The 23,389-nt window shown below is 40.6% G+C and overlaps 1 protein-coding gene and 1 pseudogene across 1 annotated transcript; one reads left to right on the plus strand and one right to left on the minus strand.

Moving 5' to 3' along the window:
• Positions 1-451: 451 nt before the first annotated feature.
• LOC148359520 (potassium channel subfamily K member 2-like) lies at positions 452-22,290 on the minus strand. The gene is made up of 9 exons (XM_088344815.1): positions 22,147-22,290; positions 20,106-20,218; positions 19,740-19,812; positions 14,070-14,343; positions 10,679-10,796; positions 9,810-9,970; positions 6,744-6,930; positions 6,498-6,634; positions 452-5,177 (listed from the first exon to the last, which is right to left on the minus strand). The coding sequence occupies exons 4-9, from the start codon at positions 14,256-14,258 to the stop codon at positions 4,275-4,277; spliced, it is 1,695 nt and encodes a 564-aa protein (XP_088200941.1). The 5' UTR covers positions 14,259-14,343; positions 19,740-19,812; positions 20,106-20,218; positions 22,147-22,290; the 3' UTR covers positions 452-4,274.
• On the plus strand, positions 3,422-3,507 carry LOC148359521 (U4 spliceosomal RNA; annotated as a pseudogene).
• Positions 22,291-23,389: the final 1,099 nt, after the last annotated feature.

Raw genomic sequence — 23,389 nt, forward strand, 5'->3', positions numbered from 1 at the left:
TGCCTGTTAGGTTACTTGGCCGGTCCAATTTGTCCCTAGGTGTGAATGAATTTTATGTCCCTGTGTGCCCTGCAATTAGCTGGCAACCAGTTCAGGGTGTCCCCCTGCCCACTGCCCAAAAATAGCTGGGATGGGCTCCAGCACCCCCGCGACCCTACCGAGGATAAGCGGTGCAGATAATGGATGGATGATTGGTTCATTATATGGTATCCATTTGCTCGTATTTACTCATTTGTACATTTATTTCTACATATGTCAGGGTTTGTCCGCCATTTGTATCGTACTTAAAAGAGAAACAAGCCAAAGACAAAGGGAGCCTTCATAATATATGTCATTCATAGGTGTATATTAATACATAGACACAAATCTGATCTGTTTAACAGAGGGTGTTTTTAAAATTTCGATATCCTTTATGACGAAAATATCACAGAAAGTACATGATTAAGGCAAATTAAATTAAAAACTATTATGAGGTTTATTGTCCTGCATCTTAATGAAAATTCAAAAGCATTCAAATTAATCAATATGCGTACTGCCTGAGAAGTCGAGTCGGTAATCCAGCTCCTGCCAAACATGGTGAAACCCATCTCAGGTAACAGTTACCAGCTTATTACTGTTTTTCTTTTTATATACAAATTATCTGCAAGTGAGTTAGTGCAGGGAAATACATAATTAATATTCAAAGGATATATATTTTGTAAACACCCTGTATATTCAGTCCATAAAGCGTATGCTTAACCAAAAGGCTAAAATATGCTGGTAGTTTTGTGATTTTTGTTTGTGCTTCCAGTGTATTGCAGTTCTGCCAACAACGAAGATTCTTTCTAATGCACCAGGACTCCACTGCCCTCTCTGCAGAGCATATACCACCGCAGAGTCCACAGGAGGGCTGCTTCAATCATAAAGGAACCCACCCACCCACAAATGGGACTGTATGCACTCCTACCCTCAGGTCGGAGGTACAAAAGTAAGAAAAGCAGGACAACCCATCTAAAGTACTCTTTTTACCCCTCTGCTATCAGACTCTTAAACGGCTGCTGATCGAACAATACTCTACAGACACTTAAAACTGGACCATACTTGGACTATTCTCGCACTACAGTCATTTTCAACTGTGTTTTATCTTATTGCCTTAACTCATCTTGAGTTAATCTTGTATTTTTATCTCTTTTCGTAATATTATTTTATGGATACATGTATATAGTTTCTTAGTTTTATTATGCTGGCAACTGTGTGGACAGCAAAGTAAGAATTTCATTGTGCAGGGAATCGTGGCTCTTTACTGTGCATATGACAATAAACACTTTGAATTTTTATATTCTAATTAGAAATGCTGTTCATTCAATTTATTACATTGGTACAAGCAGCAAATTTAAAATGATAAAAATGTGTATTTAAATAGGCACCAACGGTGATAATTAGGTACTTCATGTGCATGCGCAACAAGTATTAGCCTTGAAATAGTTCTAAACCCGGGGTCCTGAATTAGCATAATCTGACAAAAATGGCGTGCGCAACGCCTATAAGACAACTGACAAGTATGCGTCCATTTTGCCTCCAGCAAGTACAAAACCAATGTGCATAGTATGTTAAAAGAAGGTTGCTATAATAAAAAGTGAAAATGTGAAGGGCCAATATGTTAGCGAGCACAGCTCTTTTGAAAATAATTTTCCTCCTTATTCAGACCTGAGAAGGCTGGAAATTGACAGGTTGAAGCAGTCATATCAACAGTCCAGTGCTAACACAGTGTGTCGTGGGTATTGGCCAGACATAAGAAGCCTTTCCCTGATGGAGTAATAATAAAAGAGTGTATGACTGAAGTGATGGCAGCAATGTTTGAAGGAAAATAAAAGCAGGAAATGACAACAAAAATTAAACAAATCCCACTCTCAGATTCATCAACAGCAAGACGCACTGAAGCACTGGCTGATGATTTGTGATGGCATAAGAAATGCCGTATTTTGTGTTTGGACAAAGGGAAAACCAACTTTACCTCTGTTGATTTGCCTTGTACTTGACCATCATAATACATTTACCTATGTTTGTTTGAAAAACAAACAAAAAAACAATTGAGGACCTTTAAGATTTGTGTTTGAAGACTTCTGCACTAAACAATTGACCTTTGGCTAAGCCCCGCCCTCAAACGCAATGATCTAATCACAGTGCGCATGGCCAACCCAATACACTGACAATCTCCAATGTCCATTCAAGTGCATTTCAGTTTGTCCATTTTCAAATGTTTTTTTTTCTTACATTTTATACTTTAAAATGGTCAACCAAGGGCAGCACGGCGGCGAAGTGGTTAGCGTGTGTGCGGCACAGTTCTGAGGTCATGAGCTCGAACCTCCTGTGTGGAGTTTGCATGTTCTCCCCGTGCTTGCATGGGTTTCCTCCGGGCACTCCGGTTTTCTCCCACATTCCAAAAACATGCATGTCAGGTTAAGTGGCCGGTCCAAATTGTCCCTAGGTGTGAATGAGCGAGCGAATTGTCTGTCCCTATGTGCCCTGCGAGTGGCTGGCAACCAGTTCAGGGTGTCCCCTGCCCACTGCCCGAGGATGGCTGGGATGGTCACCAGCACCCCCGCGACCCTACTGAGGATAAGCAGTGCAGATAATGAATGAATGAATGAATGAATGAATGAATGAATGGTCAACCATTGTTCATGGGGTACAGGCAAATCCGATAGAAGGTATTATGAGAGGCTGAGCAATCGGGTATATTGTTTGCCTTTTCCCAAGCCACACCTAAGTCGAGACAAGTTGGATAAAATTGAGGTCGACCACAGCACCAACTCAACGTGGACAACTTCACTAAGGATGCCCACATCTGTTTTAAGGTAAGTCAACATAGTATTTGAGGCAACATATTGTCATTTTGCTGGAGAGAATATAAAGTTATGTATACCGTTAACGTCTCTAATGTTAGGCTGACGTTAGCTAACATAAGCAGCTCTGGCTGCGTTGAACGCACGTCGCTTTGTTTACTGGGTGTTCAGTGTCTTATGTGCTAGTTGTTTTACACTGGTAATCATACGTGATTGTTAGTTGTTGTCCAAAAGGGCTCTAGTCATAGTAACATTACCTTCGCCTCCCCCACAAGTAGTCCACAACTCGGTTTGGATTTATTCAGATCAATGACATGGCTAAATCTGGGTTAAATAAGGCCTGTCGAATTAACAAAGCCTATTTTACAAATCACGTTAAGTTAGGTTAAATAGCTGGAGGTAAACAATGCTAATCCTCTATAAATGGTAAATGGTCTGCATTATATATATATAACACTTTTCAAGTCAATGAAGACCTCCCATAACGCTTTACAATGTTCTTCACACTTACCCATTGACAGACACACTCACACACACCAATAGGGAATCCGCCATACAAGGCGCCTACCTGCTTATTGGGGGCATTAGGGATCCAGTGTCTTGCCCAAGGACATGTAATATCAGCCTATGAGGTTTGTCCGAGGCGTGGTTATTGCTAGTTGAAAACTTTACCCAATATAACACAGAGGAGCCGGGAATCGAACCTACAACCTCTTGATCCCAAGACGAGCACTCTACCTCCTGAGCTAACCCTCAATCTGATGCATATTTCAGGTACATTTGGTGACTTTCAGAAATGTGATCATTCTGGACCCAAAAGGCATCAATGTCCGCCTGTAAAATGTCTCCTACTGTGAAACTTGCCGTAGCGCTCTTCACAGAATGTTAAATGTTGGTCCGAGTGAGTAAAGTTGGCAGGGCTTAGCCATAGGTCAATATTTTACATCACTAATTATACACCAATGTTTTCAAGCGTCAGATTTGTGTTTTGAGGCTTTTAAAATCTGGTGCAAAAGCAAAAGAGCACACTCACATTTAGAGAAAGACAGTGATGTTGGTGGTTGATAATAATAAAATGATAATCTTACCCACACAATCAAACCTTGGACCTGTGGTCCAAAATATTAACTGCTGAACAGTGCAGCCCGTTGTAAGAATCATATCAAATTGCTGACAAAAGGATCTTTGGAGCAGACAAATATAAATGAAAAGACATACATTTACAGGCTGTCCTTGAAGGCGAGGGGACACATTGTTGATAGAGACAATGGTTTACCTTTAACCACCTTTTTTCTCTCTTCTTGCTAGCTATTTTACCTAATATATACAGGTTTCTTTGGTGTAAGTAGGACTGCTCAGATTTGACAGTTTCATGATCTGGATCATCGACAATCTTCACTGGTGAGATGTAAACAAATTCAACATTCATTAAAAAAAAAAGTCGAGAAGTTAAAGTATCTGCGGTGAGTCCGGCGGCGGCGTAGGCGGATTGGATGGCAGCTGCAAGTCTCCAGTGGGCCTTCTCGCCTGTAGAGGGCTCCACCTGTGTGTCAATTCTCCCTTTACGCTCCTCAGACTTTTCCGCTTGGGCTTACGTGGGCACCGCCCCTTTTCATCACCACCTTCGCTTAGCGCGTCGGAGGACTCGTCAATGTACGCCAGGTTCTCCCCGAAGAAGTCCAGGAGGCCCGCGGAGGAGGGAGGAAGTGAAGGCAAGGGGGGGAGGGAACTCGGATTGGGTGAAGGTTTGTTTTCACTGCATTCAGCTTCCACTGGAGGGTCTGTCGAGTCTTTGTCGGCTTGAAATGAATGATGAGGCCGGAGCTCGTGAAAAAGCGAAAAAGACGACGCGGAGGAGGCATCGGTTTGGGAGTCGAAGTCAGATCCTGAGAGGCTACTCTCTCCTGCGGCCACTTCCGGGGAGTCCAGCTCAGAGGCGGACGGTGCTGCCGGAAGGGAGAAAGACCGCATGAGCAGGTGAGGCAAGGAGCGACGTGCCAGATGTTGGCGTAGAGCCTCGGATGGCTTCGCCCTCGGGACGGTATCGGCGCCGAGTCTCGTCCTCGGCCTGGCGATAGACGTCCTCTTCAGGGCAATGCCGAGACCCTCCAGCTGGCCCGCCGAACCGGACAGGCCGGCCCAGCGAGAGGGGAGGTGGCCGTTCTCAGAGCCTCCCCGGGCCCAATATCCCAGCGTCACCTGAGCCCCGCGCCGGATGCGCCGACGCTCGCTCCGCTTCCAGCGCCGGCGCTGCAGAAGAAAGGGATCGTTGAATTCCAGAGGATTGGGGATGCGGAAGTCCTTGGACATGTGCTGTGTCCAGTCGGTGGCGTGGGCACGAAGCTCCTCCATCTGGCGTGGAACAAAATAAAATCAGGATGGACTACTAAATTTCATCATCAACCGCTTTATCGTGTTTGAAAACGGTTGGACTTCTTTCCAGCCTACGACATCACAGGATGCATGGGCATTGTTGACTCAAAACGAGAGTGGGAGTACAATGGGTCTGGAACCTCTTTGACTCAAAGAGCCATGAAAGCAAAATATTTTTTGGTAGAGCCACACCATCTATTTTAGGACAAAATTCAACAAAACTACAAACCCGCTCTCCTGACAAAAGCTAATTCTTCACCGCTTTCTATTTCACTGTGTGATGTTTAATGATTTGATAAAATCTAGGAAATAATAATAATAATAATGCCAAAGCCTGTCTTATATCGACAAATATTCCACTTAGTATGTATCTTCCTCCTGCACATGCAAACTCCACACAGTAATGTTTGATCTCATGACCTCAGAACTGAGGCGCACACGCGCCAACCACTGCGCTGCCATGCTGTCTTAGTGCAGCTACAATTGGTGGCTTATTTTACAAGTGGCACATGGCTTCGGCATCATCTAGTGGACATATTTAAAACTGCAGGTCATTGTCTGATGTGATGCATCTTATTTTTATTTTGTGTTTCTCTCAGCTTTGTTTTGCAGGCCAGATTTAACTGGTTGCCGGGCCTGATCTGACCCATGGGCAGTAGTTTGCCCATCACTGTTCTTGACATAAGATAAAACGCTACACATTAATCAGGAACCAAAAAAAGTGTCTCTCAGCTTGAAAGAGGTTGGTGACCCTTCACATACAATCTCAATTTAGATGGATTTAATTCATCAACAGGGTTGGGAGGGTTACTTTATAAATCCAGTACAGTTTCTAATCACCTGTTGAAAAATGCTATTGGTAATGTAATACGGATAACACAATCTGTCAATAATGCAACTTAATTACTTTTGCATTACTTCAATACCAAATATGCTAATAAAAGACAAAATAAACTAAATATGAATACAATTTATAATTTTATTTACGATAAATGATCAATGTAACCTTGGAAAAGATTTAGAGTAAACCAAGATCAGGTAGTTGCTTGTATTTAGTGCGCTGAGTGCGCTGCGTGTGTGTAGAATGAATGAGATTGCAGAGAGAGTAGCGCGACCACAGATGGAGAAAGTAAACAAAGCTAATGCGAACCAGGAAAAAAAAAAAAAGTTAGAACTAACGCACACTGGACTTGGATATCGTCGTCACATGTATCCAGTTACTCTCCAAACCTGAGCATTGAAATGTGCAATAGTTGTCACAGCGGCATGTCTCAATGTGTACGTGTTTGTGCATCTGACCTCAGCGCGAGTCCGCTTGGAGAGCACCCGCAGCCAGTTTGCGATCATGGTGAGGATGGAGGCAAAGTAAGCCAGGCCGAACACGATCCACAACCACACCAGAGGTTTGAAGAAAAGCCCGCCTGTGTGGCTGCCATCTTGAAACACACAAAAAAAGATTCTTTTCTTAATCCAGCTACTCAGAATTTTTTTTTCAGTTATGTAACACTATTAGGAAAACAGGCAGGGCATAATCGGTGTCCCTACCGGGCACGTAGTCTCCAAAGCCCACTGTAGTCAGCGTGATGACCACAAAGTAGAGCGACTCCAAGAAGGACCAGTCCTCAGATTTCTGGAAGAAGACGGCCGGCACGGCAAGGAAGATCAAGCAGCCGATAAGGATGGAAAGCACGGCCGAGATCACGCGCACTGTAGTTGGGCGCACTTGCCGCTTCTAAAACACACAATTTGAAATGGACCTTTTATTTATCCAGCAGAATCCATAAAATAAGCAGACTGATTTTTACTTTTATGCTCAAGAAATCCCTAAAGATGCTACTGGATGCCACCAAAGCAGGGACTATATGCAAAAGTGCTCTTACAGTTCACCTGTTTGGGAAAATGCCATTGTTTTGCCTGGTGAAGATGAGCCCGGTAAGATTTAGCGTTATAAAATGTACTTCTTTTTACCATTTTATTCTTGAAAAGATCTTTTTAATGTCGACTTTCTTAACATTAACGTAGTCATTGGGTTCTATTGTTCAGACAAACAATGATTCTGAGTGGGACATTTGTTCATAGGCCTGTATAAGCCTGGCCCGCAGTTGTAGAATATTCATGATCGACAAAACGTTGTCTGAGCCAAAACACTTTCATAATTATTAAGTCTTTTTCACGGTACCAAGCGATCTTCAAGTGTTGTTTCATAAAGATTTACCGTATTTTCCGCACCGGGTTATAGGGCGCACCCCCAAAAAATAGTTTTTGGTCCTATATCTTCCATAGATAAGGCGCACCGGATTATAAGGCGCTACAATGGGAACGTCGACAAAACAGTCAGATGATTCAGTCAAACTTATTACCCCCTTAACATTCCCAAAGCTTGCAAAGAAGCAAATACGTGTCGTAGACACGTGCGGATGCGCTGTCCGTAAGATGTCACTCAAATGCATCGTTTCAAATATCATTCAGGAGGTTAAAGTCTTGCGATTCAAGAAATGCCAACCATTCCTTAGTTTCTATTTTCTTTTTCGCTCGCAACTTTACTGTGCAATAGACAATAAACACTTGGAATTGAGTTTAATTCACCCAACTCATCACAGCAACATCAAGATCGTTCTAAAACAAGATACCGGGAAAATATAAAGCCGCATAGCTCACCTAAGTTGTCACGTTCAATAATGATACGCAACCATGGTCTTCTTACAACCGTGAGTGTAGTAAATCCAGGAGAGTAAAATATTTACAAATACCAACTAATGAAACATGTTTCTTTATGGCGCACTTTAGCAAGCTTGCTATTCAGAGTAATCTTTTTCGGCCAATTGCAGGGTTTGTTTTGGCCCTCTAGCCTATCCGAGGCTCCGAATAACTTCAGCCAATAGCGATCGATTTAACTGATGATTGACACATCTTTTTCGGCCAATTGCAGGGTTTGTTTTGGCCCTCTAGCATTTCCGACGCTCCGAATAACTTCAGCCAATAGCGATCGATTCAAATTATGATTGACACATTGGTTAGCCAATGAAACGCCGGTATACATATCCCAGCATACACCGCGGACTACTCCACGTTCTGGGGAAAAATCGAGTCGGCGGCTGTTGCGTAAGTTGCGAGACCTTGCGACTTAATACTGAGCCATATATAAGGCGCACTGTATTATAAGGCGCATGGTCAGCTTTTGAAAAAAAATTAAGACTTTTAGGTGCGCCTTATAGTGCGGAAAATACGGTACACATATCTGAACCGACAATGGGCAGCACGGCGGGGCAGTGGTTAGCGTGTGTGAGGCGCAGTTCTGAGGTCATGAGATCAAACCTCCTGTGTGGAGTTTGCATGTTCTCCCCCTCCGGTTTCCTCCCACATTCCAAAAACATGCATGTTAGGTTAATTGGCCGGTCCAAACTGTCCCTAGGTGTGAATGAGCGGGCAAATTGTCTGTCCATGTGTGCCCTGCGACTGGCAGGCAACCAGTTCAGGGTGTCCCCTGCCCACTGCCCGAAGATAGCTAGGATGGGCTCCAGCATCCCCGCGACCCTAATGAGGATAAGCGGTGCAGATAATGAATGGATGAACTGACAATGAATACGACTACCAGAGGTCCCTGATGCACAGTACGTGCTTTACGGGGTGAGTCGGTCGAGGAGGCATCGGAACGACTTTGCCAGGGACTGGCTCACTCTCGCCGCCATCAAGGACGCCATCTGGACCTCCAGAAACCTGCTGGTATGGAGGTGCAGGCAGATCCCCCCCGTGGCTGTGCTCCAAATGGCTGCAGATACCATACAATCTGCGAGCGGCGGGCCTAGGACGCAGCCATAAAGAAGACTCGTCTGTACCCACCCGGAGGGGGGAGCCGGAGCTACACTGTGGGAGTCCCGGCAGCAACGGCCTGGGTTGTGGAACCCAGAAGGGAGAGGACCCACGCAGAATGGAAAGGACCCACACAGAGGACTGGAAGAATGCTGCTTGGGAGGGTGGGATAGCAGAGCTATGCCCTTGCACAATAGTATTGCCTTTTACACGCTGGTTAACTACTGTTAAAAGAAAATAACTCTGAAATTGTTTAATTGATGTTGAAAATGTCAGGAAAAAATGTTAAAACGTCATATCGTCACGTCATATTGTCAAATATAAAAAAAATGTGAATATGCTTGATGGCTGTGTTTTGCTGCTGTTGGTGTCAGTGGATTTGTTCAGACCGAGGACAATCGACTTTGGCCTGGACGGATCTATTGACACTAACAAAGATGTTATATAATGAAATTGTGAATATGTTTGATTTTCGAGAAGGTTTGTTCAAACCTCACTTTGTGTTTGCTGTTAAAAACGTAATATTGGAATATAATATTGTGAATGTGCTTAATTGCTGTTGAGATTGTCATGATTGTTTTCTGTTTTTAGTGTCAATAAATTTGTTCAAACCAAAACCCCATTGATCCAGTGTTGTAATATCAAAACGTTCTCATAAAACTGGTATTGAATTCCAGCTCTGTGGTAGTGCATGAATTGATGCAATTGAAAGGGATAATTGTTCTACAATTTAAAGATGTTGATCCATTTTAAAGGCTCCTGCCCAGGCAGAACTCAAATGCCTAACTTCACCAATCCCACCAGAAAAAGTGTCTCGATCTTGGCCACGGCCCTGCGCAAGACGGTGCCCATGTGGTCGCCCACTCCGGCCAGAAGGATGCCGAACATGGGGATGCCCACCAGGGCGTAGCACACACAAAACAGCTGGCCATACCACGTGCGGGGGGAGAGGTTCCTGAAACCTGCAGGAGAAAGATCGCAAAAGTCAACAGGACATCACGTTAAACAGGGTTCAAACACCTTTTTCATGGAAAAATGAACGCACTTTTAAGGACTTTCAAGCTAATATTTCAATACCATTAAAAATACCGGAGTAATCATGTATTTTGCAAAGCTACAAATATACAATATCTGTGATTCACATATTCATTTTTTTATATATTGTGTGTGTGTGTTCATTTATTAAGAAATATGACTTTTAGATCTTTATTAAATCTGAAATATATTTATGGATTTGAACAAAATGTATATAAATAATTACAAGACAAATCTCTTTCCCATATATATATATATATATATATGGGGAAAAATGTCGCTAATATGTAACTTGCATTTTCAGTTGCAGTAAGTTATTCCCAATACAATTTACCACTGGGAAACGCTACCTTAATCTTTTTGCATGACCCATTATGAATGTCCATAATTTATACATAATTCTTGCACTATTACACATTTCATAGTCTTTAGGTGTAGCATGCACCTGTCCTCTTGGGCGCGACCTGTAAGGAGAAATGACGCTTGATAGGACATTGCCATACTAATACCAGCTGCCGTTAATCATGAGGGAATAAGTGCAAAGACAAAGCGAAGCCAACAGAGAGCAATTTAGGCATCATTTTTAAGCAGACTTGTTGTAAACATTATTGCAATGTTACGTAAACAAAGCCCACCAATGGTGGTGATAATGGCGCCGCAGAAGAAGAAGGCAGAGGCCACGTCCCACCGTGTGGTAAAGTTGCTGGACAGGCTGCCGACCTCTAGGCCTGCCTCCACCGCCAACGCCACTTCCTGGGGGGAAAAACGGGAAAGTCCCACTGCTGTCGAGTATGCAAAAGCCCAGGTTGGGTTATAACTCACAGAAATTTTGTGTGAAATTGAAATGCCACTGGCAACATTTAATTCATATTTAGTTCATTTTCAGTCTTGTTACCTCACTGATTTGTGTCATTTATTGCATTCTGCATTCTGGTTGGCTAAACAATCTAACTGCTTTCAGTTATTTTCCTCAGGTTGAGGTTTTGAGTTTTTCATTGCCCTCATGTTGGTTTCAGATCAGGGGATGGTGTAATCGTGGCCTGTGCAGTCCTTTAAGACATTTCGTGATTAAGGGCTATACCAATTATTATGACTTGACTCGTGTTGAGTTCACATTGAGGAGTTATTTGTTAATGAAAAAAAGAACAAAAAAAAAAAACCTTTAAAAAGTTTGTGTAACAAAAGCTTGAGCCTGTAAAACATACAGTTGTGGTCAAAAGTTTACATACATGGGTGAAGAACATAATGTCATGGCTCTTTTGAGTATTCAGTTATTTATACAACTCTGATTTGTTTAGATACTTCTTTGTCACAAAAAACAGGAGTTTTGGTTCTTTTATGACTTTATTTAGTTTAACGGAAAAAAGTGATAAAATCTGCTGGCTGAAAAATATACATACAGCAACAAGAATTAGCAATTTTGGTGACTTAGAAAGTTGTGTCAGTGAAATGAGCTTCATAGTATGGCCTCTTAACTTATTGTGACTGTGAGTGACACCAGCTGGTGACTTATCTGAGGCCATTTAAAAAGGGCTCATTGGATACAAACACCCACTAACGCTACAATGGGATAGTCAAAGGAGCTCAGAAAAAAAGAAAAGTGCATTTTCTGTGCTATTTTTTGTGTGAGTACTTAAACATAAACAGTCTTTCCCCAACAATATCATGAGACCCGATGGGTGGACAAGTCTAGGGCAGGAGTTTCTTGCGTCCCGGGGTCAATTTCAGCCCGTTGGGTAATCGTTTGACACCTCGACTGTAATATATAGGTTTAAAGGGACAGTTGAATCATTTAGCGCCTCTTAGTGGTAAAAAAATAAATACTTGATTCAAAAGAACAATAATGATTTAAAAACCAATCCAAAATACACCAACTATGATATAAACGTACATTTAAAAAAATACCCGTTGCTTTTTTTGTTTTTTACATTAGCTATTTGTCAGCCATCTTGCTGCTAAAGTTAACTAAAAAAATCTAAAAAAAAGTGCATTTTGGTCACAGAGTATCCATAGTTTGTATTCTTCCTTGCATTCCTTTTTGGTTGCACTACACAATACAGCAATATCTAGTGGTCAAATAATACACATTGTCCCTTTAATGTTAGCATAGCCCATGCAAATTAGGGATTCATTTATAGTTTTCACATTAATTTATTTAGAGTTACAGCTAAATTCTTAATATTTTAAAGTGTGGAATTTTATCAGAGGTTTTCTTGTGGAAAACCTGATTTGACACAGTGTCCTGGCTCCAGGACAGCGCTAGGAATTGAATAGACGGAGCTATTTCAAGGCATTGGAGTATTTGCGACGCTGCGTTGTTCACATTTTTGTTTCGTTTATTTTTTTTTTCATCTAGCGTTTTTCATCATATTTAGATGTATCCTGGTTTATATTAAGGGGAAAAAAAGTTTTAAAATTGCTATAATTTTTGGTTACACCCATAGGTAGAAGTTCTTTCAACAAACCCACCCTCCCCCATCACATCAGGGAACATTGGAGTGCAGCAGCCAGAAAAAAACATGTTTATCACCCAATTAACTATGCATAAAGATATTAATTATCCAATAAACCAATTAACCCCCAAATAGGGAGTAAGAGGACGAAAAAAGCCGGCAAGCGATAACACCAGAGCATTTGCTCTAATAATAGTGCCGTTGTAGTTGGCCAAACACTCCATCAATCAAATAACAAACTATAAATCCTTGAACAAAATGCAGTGTCTTGCAATTACACAATCACACTACATCACATTGCAATATCATGTAGATTTTGGTTAATCGTGCAGCCCTAGTCATCAATGTGGTCCCAGGGAGCCCGCTAAAAACACTGTAATTGACAAACACATTGTTATCTTCTGGAAAATTTGATTTCTAACCGAACTCGGCCCATTTGATCCCTGCTTCAAGTAATTATATCCTGGTAATATCATTGCAATAACAGGAATAACATAACCTATTTTAATATTGCATATAAAACTGATAGCCCTTCGTGCGAAATGAGTAATGAGAAAGTCGCTTTCAGCTTCAAAAAAATTTGGTGACCGCTGCTTTAAAATTGTGCGAACATTGTGTATTCCTTACGAATAATACATACTAAGTGTTTACCCCAAACAATTGCCATTAATTCCAGACTACAGAGTGCAACCACCGACGCGCCCGGCCCAAACCTGAAGTAATGATTGACATTTTAGACCTGCATTTCGGGCCGTGTTTGGGTCTAAGATCTTAAACTGTAATGATATGGAACGAGAAGTATAGCGTTTTTGATAGATAACTTCTGCTGTTTTTTCGGATGTACAAGTTGAGGATTTGATTTGCGGGTGAAAAAGTTGAGATATCATGAATACGTTGACAATATTGAATAAAATACTGTCAAACCTCTCGTTTTGCTTCTGTTATGCATTATAAAAAACATGGACCAATGCTCTTGAAGGGCCTCATAAATGTTTTCAGACACCACCGGAGTGTTTTGAATTTTGAGCGCGTGCGTTTTAGAAGAGCAGGTCCGTATTCAAAGCCGAAGTGTTTAAAATGTAGCAAAATAAATGGTGGCTTAGAGTCCAGAATTTACGGTAATCATTCATTCTTTTTCCAAATCGCTTAACCTCATTTGGGTCAAGGGAGTGCTGGAGCCCATTTTTGTGGGCAGGGGGCGACCTTGACTGGTTGCCAACCAATCACAAGGCACATAAAGACATAAATCCATTCACACACACACAATTATATTTAGGGAAAATCTGGAGTCACCAATCAACATTCCATGCATGTTTTTGGAACGTGGGGAGAAACCCAAGTGCTTGGAGAAAATCCATTTAGGCATGAGGAGAACATGTAAACTCCGCTCACGGAGGCCGTACCTGGAATTTAACCAGGGAGCTTCAAACTAAGGGAAACCTAGCAACCAGTTGCACAGAGTGCCACCAATGTGTTTTATAAATTATGACAAGAAAAAAAGCATGGAACAAAAGTGTGGAGAAATTTCATGGGCTTCACCTTTGGATGGTTTTGTGAGCGATTTTTACGCTACCTTCACCAGCGCGTAGAATTCCTTCTGCCCGACGCAGGAGTGACTCTCTAGGAATCGGTTGGCGGCGGCGAGCAGCTCTTGGAACTTGTCGTTTTCCTCAGAGGCCTCCAGGTTCTGGAAGACCAGCGCTCCCATACCCAGGTACAGGACCACCCCCAGCAGGAGGGCCAGGACCGTGGCGCAGCGCATCTTGGTCCCGCCCCCCTGGGCCCGGCCCCGCTGGGGCTCAGCGGTCGAGGGATGTGGAGGCGCTCAGGATACACTTGGGGCACAGCTGTTCATAAACAGGAAGTTCCTTTGAGAGGGACGTCGTGCCTGTAAACAAGCTGCGCGGGCTCGCTTTTATTTATGTGCGCCTGCGTCACGCTAGCGCCGTGTTGGCAGGAAAAGCTGAGGATGTTCCCATGAACGCTAACGCGAGAAGCAGTACGTTGATGATGTCAGGCCGACGTGGAAGTGTCGCCTCAACGTGAACTCTCACCTGTTTGCACTTGAGCATTTACAAATTCACAACCTGACACCAACTAAAAACAGTCACCTAAAATTATTTGTGGTGCTTCTCAATGGAGGCACAGTATGATCTGAGAACTGTATCACGGGGACTTAAAGACATTCATTTAATATCCACTACTATATTCAGTACTATATTCAGTGTTTGGAATAACTCGGCAGCCGATCAGAAGCCCGCGTCGAATAACTTTGTGCTTCAGGACTTTCCCGAGCGTTATAAGGTCGCGCATTTGCATATCATTTTCCAGAGTAGATGCACAGATAACACAAGAAAAATGGATAAGTGGTTAGGAATCAAGCCAAAACCTCAGCCCCAGAAGAAAGATTCAAAGCAACATTTATGACGCTACAAAACGTAAACGAACATTAAAAGCATCGTGGAAAGAGGAGTTCACGTGGCATGTAGCAGACGACGCAAGGCAAACATTGCTTGAATGAAGAAGAGTAAATACAGGTACATACTGATGGCAGATGGAAAACAGCGGTGTCATATGCATGCAATGATTGTTATAAATAGATTTATAATAAACTTAATTTTAAAGTGTTGTTCTGTTGTATAGTGTGATCATCAATCCTCAATATTTTGCAAAAATGTTTTTTTTTGCGATAAGTTGTCTTATTGTGTTTCAAGTTGGGGCAGGCAACTTTTTGTCACGAGTTTCAGGCAGTGCTATATTATACAGTGATACCAAATAATAAATGCTCCTGCATTTGTTTAATAAATAAAATTGCTGTATAAATAATAATTAGTTGCTTCAATTATATAATCATATAGGAATATATTTATACGGTTTCAGTAGGTTCAATTAGCTTTACTAGACTCTGTGAGCCTAGTTAAAATTTTCAACATTGGATCAGTCCGGCCATCCGTTTTTAGCCACATTTACTGGTCCTCTGTCTATATAACTTTAAAACCCTTCCATTAGAGATAATCCCAAATTTTTAAATATGCAAAATCTGAGGAAATAGATTAAAGCACTCGACCTAAAAACCTGGGTTTTTTAACCAGCGTACAGTGGCGCAATAGTGTGCCATATGAATCTCGTCTGTTGTGCTGTAGGAAGTTCTTGAATTTCATCTATCTGTGACAAAAAATTGACCATTGCATCTGGTTTTTAGTACACTACATAACATCCGTTTAAATAAATGTAGTTAAATAATAAAGGCATAGTGTATTATTTGACCACTAAATTCCAATGTATTGTGTATGGCAAACAAAAATGTGCACTAAAAAGCACAAGGGAGAATAGAAACTATTCATAAACTCAAAGTAACCAAAAATGCATCATTTTTCCTTCTTATTTTTGCCCAGCCTTTCAAAACGTTTTGGGTTTTTGATAACTGTAGCAGTAAGATAGCCTGATATTAGCTCCTTCAAAGTGAGTCTAATGTTATGTAAAACAATCCACCTCGACCCACATGTTTATATAATACTTCAGCATATTTCCAATTATTGTTTCATGTTTTTAAATGATGGGTCTAAATAATACACATTGCCCCTTTAAGTAGTGTTTTTTTCCAAGTAATTTTTGGGGTGAAACAATAGCAAAATTATCAAGTATCATTTTAAAGAAATGTAAGTATTGAGTATACTTCTTATCTTTATGCTCCTTTTCATACATTTCATTATTTACATTTTTTGGTTGTTTTATTTTGACAAATAAATCAAATAAACCGTTTCAAACAAAAAACGATCAAATCAAAATATTTGAAGTGTAACAAGTATTTTTATTTACCAGAAAAAAACAACTCTTATTGAAGTAAAAAAAAAAAAGGGCGGGGGACACATATTTGAACTATTATTTTGTTTTCAACATGAAAAACGAGTATGAGGGTTCATACACCTTTTTTAATGCCAAATTTAAGCACCTTTAAGGACTTTTAAAGGCACTTTTCAATTTTTTTTCCTAGTACTAAGTGCAATGCTGGCTCCTATTCAATTTAAGGTCCTCCAGAGACTAATACAGCAAAACATAGATTCCATTAGATTTAAGCGATGAACATTGCAACAGGTGCTTTCAAAGTCCTTGTCACCTAACTCATTTGTTTTGGTCATGTCCTAAAGTGATTAAATATTGAAGATGAGTTTTGGGAGCATTTCCAATATTTTACCGATTTGCAATAGCCGATTACCCATTAAAAAGAAAATAAAAAAATCTGTTGTAAATGATGTATTTTGCAAAGCCAAAAATATATCTGATAAACATAAGAGTTTTATCTTGCGTATGCATTTACGAAGACATGATATTAAGATCTTGAGTAAATCGTGAATATATTTGTTTTCAGATAAATCTCTTCCCATAAAGGTGTTGGGTAAAAATGACAAAAATATAGCTTATATTTGCAGCTGCAGGAAGTTCTTTCCATTACAATCTACCACTGAGAAATGCTATCTTAGTTTTTTAGATGGCCCATAATAATTGTCTATAATTGACATGTAATCCTTGCACTAATACACATTTCATAGTGCCCCGTTCATTTGTGGCATGGACCTGTCCTCTGAGGCGCAACATGTAGGAGGTGATGACGCTTCATAGGAAAATGCCATACAAACTAATGCCAGTAGCCGCTTATCACAGAGGAAACATATATGCAATGGCAATGCAAAGCCACCAGGGAGCAGTGTCAAGGAGATATTTAGGCAGACCTGTTGAGAACAAAGATACAATTTCGAGCATCTACAAGCACTTCACCCAATATTCAAGCACTTTTCAATCATTGAAAACAGCATTAAAATGTACATGTAAATGTCCGGGAGTACAAAAGTTTGCACAATGAGCGTTGACCTAATTTGAACAATATTGTCTAATAAGGAGTACAAAAAAAAAATACAAAAAAGAAGAACAGAACTGATGCCTGTTGGGGAAAAAAACCATGGATGTTGATATCCATGTCATCGAGGGAGGGAAATTCATGGAAACTAATCAAACCTTGTTCTCACAATCAAAACTCGGATGAAAAGGCATTCTATTAAAAGAACTATTAAAAAATGGATGCCTGCCAATTACGCTGTTATTTGTTTTCTTGGCAAGGAAACTCTGGATTTGTGCAAAACTTCCTTTAAAGATACAAGATAACGCTGTGGTTGCCCCGTTGATTCATTTTGCAGCTGACCGATTAACGTTTAAACCACACCGCTCAATTCTCAAGCTGTGTTCCCTTCAGGCGGAATACAAAAACATATCAACCAAAGTGACCAAAGGGATCGCCAAATTTCTCCAAAGGGGACAAGAAGCCTTAGGCAATGGGAAATGATAATATAATTGGTCTGGAAATTACTCATTTATTTGCGTCCACTCAGTATAATATGCTTCAAACGGTATTTAATAAAATAGTATGCCGGCAATTAGCATGTTTTGAAAGTGCTCTATCCAGAAACAGGATGCACCATACAAGAATAGCACAATATTGAGGTGAATACTTCATTAAAGATGAATAGAATACATCTAATTCTCAATAAATCGGGGTTTTAACACTGCAGCTGATATAGATACAACTCGAACAACAAGGTACTCCAAAGTGACTCTGGGTCCAATCAGCCAGAAAGAAAAAAAAAAAAAACAGCCCCGTATTGCTTATTAATTGGCTTGTGTAATATGCACACATTCATAGTGGACAATAAGGTGCTCATTTGAGTGCCTTATAGTTCAGACTTTTGCCAACAACATGATGGAGAATTATCAAATTTATTGGTAACGATTAAAAATAGTTCATCGATTGTTAAAGGGACAGTATGTATTATTTAAACTACTAGATGTAGCTCTGTTGTGTACTGCACCTGAAAATGAGTGCTAAAAAGCACAAGGAAGAATAAATACTATGGACTCAAAAGGACTAAAACGGACCATTTTATCAATAGGGACTATTTTCTTTCTTTTTTTTTGCTCAGCCTTGTGGAGCAAGAATTATTTCAGCTCCCTTGAGGAGAGGCTTGAGTTTTTTATGTTTTTAGTTTCCTAAAAGGACAGTGTGTATTATTTCACCACTAGATATCGCTGTATGGTGTAGGGCAACTGAAAACAAGTGCTACAAATCACAAGGTAGAGTATCAACTATGACGAATCAAAGGGACCAAAAGGCACCATTTAACTAAAAAAAAAATGCATTAAACAATACACCCTGCCCTTTTAAGGTCCTGCTGATTTGCTTTTATTTTGATAAATGACAATAAAAAACTATGATTCCAAGCACCTTGATTAAACGGCTTGCTGATTAAGAGCGAGAGAGATTAAAGGTAAGATCGGGCCTAAAAAAGCCAGCCCAACCCAACTCGGCCCGCAGGTATAAAAGCGTAAACCAGCCTAACCGATTAACTTGGTTTGAAGGATCGGGCCTAAGGTAATTTTCTTTGTGAGGATGAACAGTGTTTTTGACATTCTCTGAAAACAACACAAACTCCATCCATTATCTGCACTGCTTATCCTCAGTAGGGTCGCGGGGGTGCTGGAGCCCATCCCAGCTATCTTCGGGCAGTGGGCAGGGGACACCCTGAACCGGTTGCCAGGCAGTCGCAGGGCACACAGAGACAGACAACTCACTCACTCATTCACACCAAGGGACAATTAAAACAGGCCAATTAACCTGAACTGCATGTTTTTGGGAATGTGGGAGGAAACCGGAGTGCCCGGAGGAAACCCATGCAAGTATGGGGAGAACATGCAAACTCCACACAGGAGGTTCAATCTCATGACCTCAGAACTGTGCCGCACACGCGCTAACCACTCCGCCGCCGTGCTGCCCCAACACAAACTCTTCTCAGTGAAATGTAGAAAGAACGCAGAGCAGGTGTACAGTAGGAAAGATGCTATAATACGAATTGGCCAATCGGTATCAGAGATCTCAAGTCAAAAAGGGCTTGCCAATCGGCATGAATCTCTGCTACCCTAAATGTTCTTTGGTGGTGTGGGAAGCATCCATTTTTTTGGTTTAATCTTTTGTTTTTTAATTCTTTTTTTGTCCCGCAAAAGGAGCGAACCAGCGATAACTGAAGCGCAAAGTAGAAAGTGGTCCCTCTAGTGCCATTTAAAAGTGTTTTCACCCTACGTTTTCTTGGTAATAAACGTTTACATTTGTGTTTGATTTCCTTCTTGATTAGGGATTGCGGTCGAACGGGACGGTTGACCAAAAAGGAAAACAGACGTGAATGGGGAGATTGCGTACCTTGAGGCTCCCAAGTCAGGAGTTCATCCCATGTTAGGTCAGCTGATGAGCTCTGTTGGGCTTTGCTGGGGACCTTCAACAAAAAAAAGGATTGATTCCATTGGATGCCATCAGACTTGACGCAGACGAAAAACACAAGACTATACTTGTTCATTTTTTAGGGAGGGAGAGAACACACAGTGGCCACTGTGACATCTCCGGGAGGAAAAAAATGCATTTACTGCTTATCCATGTGTTTACTGTCTTGTCTTGGCCTCCCACAGAGAAGCCTAACATTGTACCGACATTTGCCAGAGTCTCATGCAGTGTTAGCATTCAGAGCTAATGAAGCGTACCGCTTTTGCTTCTCGTAATTGTGACACTTACTAGGCACGGCTGAGGTGAACATGCGCCGGGTGGCAGATTTAGTCATGATCCCGTGTTGGAGCGGTGATCTCATGTGAAGATATACAATGAGCTATGTGGGCAGGCCATTGATCCTAAAAAAATAAGCAGTAGGAAAACTTCAGACTTTAAAAGACCTGAAAGACTTCACCATAGTGGGATAATTATTGGAGTGAAATTACACTGTCCGTCACGTTGATTCTTGCTTTTGAACCCCACACCAAAATGCGGAGGATAGTGTTTTAACTAGTAATCATAATGATAGCAGAAGGGTACTTTATGATGAACAATTGTTTTTTGTTTATATTTTGCAAGGTTCAATGTACAGTTTCATCATTTCAAAAGATGAATAACAAACTTTTTTGTCATTAGAGAAATGCTCCATGTAAATGAATAAGATTGTTCTCAGCTCAGGGATGCTGCTGGAAATGTGAATTTCCCTTCGGGGATGAACAAAGTATCTATCTATCTATCTATCTATCTAAATCCGTGTGTATTATATATACTTTATAAATCCTGATTTGTGTGTGTTTGTATGCGACAAATTGTACACAGTGATTTTCCTGAAAATGTACACAGCTTTCGGGAGCGTCTTTAGCTTGGTTTCGAGTCACGATCCCCTCAATACATACAAACAAAATCAATGAACATCTGCTTCCCTGTGGTCTTCTTACGTGGGGTCTCTGATGCCATCTGGCGGCCGAAATAGGTACTGCAGCTCCCGACCACCAACCACTCCAAACAGCTGAATCCATTCGTTTTATCAGCATGACCATGAAGGCTTGTTTATAATAAAACCCCTCTCCTACCTTGGCCTTTTCCCTAATCAGATTGCAATGACTTATTTACATAAAAGGTGTTTTTGCATCATTTATCCCTGAGTGCCAGGGTGGGCAAATTACATGTATATATTGGGAACTAAAGTCCTACCAAGAAAAAATGTCGTTTTGGCGCCACTCCTGTCCCCAGTGTCCCTTTTTGTGCCAACTCCCATCCGACGAAAGAATATATATTTTTAGTAAAGGCCAACATTCAAATAACTGGCTAAATTTTCTGTACTTGCTTTTTTGTGTATTTATTTTATTTATGAAGATATTTTAAATACACAAGTCCACACCACACACACAAAAGACTTCCTGAGAAAGCCCAACTGCATTTTGAGTTTTTTAATGCAAGTTATTGAATTGGGTGCTTAAAACCAGGGACCTGTTATTATTTGCTTTAATCCTGAGTGATTCAAAACCAATTTGATATTAAATATAAAAATAAATACAACATATACACATCTGCATGTATCTTTTTTTCATAAATGGAAAACATTTTATAGCCAATAATTCAAAACTATCAACTGCTGCAAAATAAAATCAATTCAATCAGTCAATCAATTTTTCATCCTGTTACCTGGCACTTTTCCTCCCCAAATGTGGTCCACGACTCAGTTTGCACACCACTGCCTTAGCGGGATATTTACTTAGACAAATACAGCATTTAAGCTTTGCTGCTGTAAAAATTGTATTTCCTTATTTGAGGAATTCAATAAATGGACTGATCTATCTTGGTTGACCTTTATAAGATAGTTTGGATTGAATTCATGAATCCAATTTGTATAACATATGCAAATAGTCAAAAGACTTGTGTAAAAGAGAGGCAACGTAAAAGTCAAACCTGACAATAATTAACATGACACTTGATTAGCTACGCTTTGCACAAGCTGCGGTTAGCAAATACAACAGCTGATAAAAATGCTGTCTGCAAAGGCAACATTTTTGATACAAACCTGTGCCGCAATCATTTTTAAGTCAGCAGTCTGAGAAAACTGCAATATGCTTCACTGTTTGAATATGGTTAAAAATATCTGACAATTGCGTCTACACCAGCGAATAAGATCATCAATTGATGAGAACTGAATGTATTCATAAAGTTCTGTTCCCATTTGAGTCCTCAATGACATGAATTTGGAAAATAAAGATGATAAACATTTCAGAAATGAATTAAAATCTTCACAGCGGAGAAAAGGTCTTACTTGGACGTTGGCTAAACTTGAATCCCGGGGTGGTCCAAGTCAGCGAACAGGGCCCCCGCAGAACTCTCGGCAGCAGTGTGTGCGATTGTGTGTTGTGAACGTGCGCGCCTGTTTTCTCCTTGGAAGGTGTTTCCCCATTCTTGAGGCCCTACATCACTCGGACAGGGAGAAGACTGGAGGAGGAGTATGGGGACATTACTGGCTAAGCAATTTCCTGAGATGGATATGTGTGTGCGTATGTTTGTGGTCATGTTTATTGGGAGGGGTCGGCAAACAAAAAAAAAAGTGACGCTCGGCTCATCTGATGGGAAAATTGTAGTGGCGGGAAAAAAAATAAAGTAAAATCCCGGCAAGTTAGGTTTGAATGCCAAAGCAAGAAACGAGTATTTTATGTGAATATGTGTGGAAAAATGTAGTAGACTAGCACGAGAGGTGAAAATGGAACGGATGCTTGCAAACAGCAGTGTAAATGAGACGTTTCATGAGATAATGTAAGTCCTTTGAAGAGTCTCATGAGAGGCCCATTAGAAACAGAACGGACTAAAGTTGACATTTGTCTTTGCAGCCACCCAAACTGAGTCTGTCCGGAATTAAGGTGTTGACTTAAAAGTGAAATTTTCAACACGATGTGACACAGCAGGGAGTTAGTAAGGTATTTTTCTCACCAGTTTTCAATACAGTATTTGATTTACGTATGAAAAAAAAATGGAGAGCATTTGCTCTACCTAGTTATGTTAACATACTACAAGAGTTTGATGCAGTTAAGATTTGAAAATGCATTGCGAAACTACTTAGCATGACTTTAAAGAAATTAAAAACGGATTAAGTTTAACTTACTGCCTTAACCAACCCCCCCAAAAAAGAATGAATGCAAAAAAAATATAGTTTCTCAAAAAACACAAATGTATGAGAGCCATAACGTTGCTAATCAATTAACAATTCCTTATTGGAACATTTTGTATTATTTGACACCCTGTAGTGGTGTTAAAATAAAAAAACTAAAATAAAATTAAAATAAACTTGAATAATTCAAAAACAAAATTTTAATTTGAATAAGCAAAAATACACAAACTATTGTATGAATTTGCATTTTTAAAGGGGCTGGATGGAATTTTGGAACTTTCTTTTACTTGTGGCAGCCATCTCTTGTCATCATTGCAGCCTTTGTTAGCTTGTTTATGATGCTAATGAAAGTACAGTACACGTGCAATTCTTCGACACCCCAATAAACCTATATTTTCAT

The sequence above is a fragment of the Urocampus carinirostris genome, chromosome 9 (genome assembly GCF_059441175.1).
Source record: "Urocampus carinirostris isolate Australia breed hairy pipefish chromosome 9, RoL_Ucar_1.0, whole genome shotgun sequence".
Lineage (NCBI taxonomy): Eukaryota > Metazoa > Chordata > Actinopteri > Syngnathiformes > Syngnathidae > Urocampus > Urocampus carinirostris.

Excerpts from the sequence above, each read along its gene's own strand:
- LOC148359520 (XM_088344815.1), bottom strand. The coding sequence starts at position 14,258 with ATGCGCTGCGCCACGGTCCTGGCCCTCCTGCTGGGGGTGGTCCTGTAC. Across the intron at positions 9,971-10,678 it reads CGCCATTATCACCACCATTG|GTTTCAGGAACCTCTCCCCC; the intron begins GTGGGCTTTGTT and ends TTTCTCCTGCAG. Across the intron at positions 6,931-9,809 it reads AGATCGAGACACTTTTTCTG|AAGCGGCAAGTGCGCCCAAC; the intron begins GTGGGATTGGTG and ends TGTGTGTTTTAG.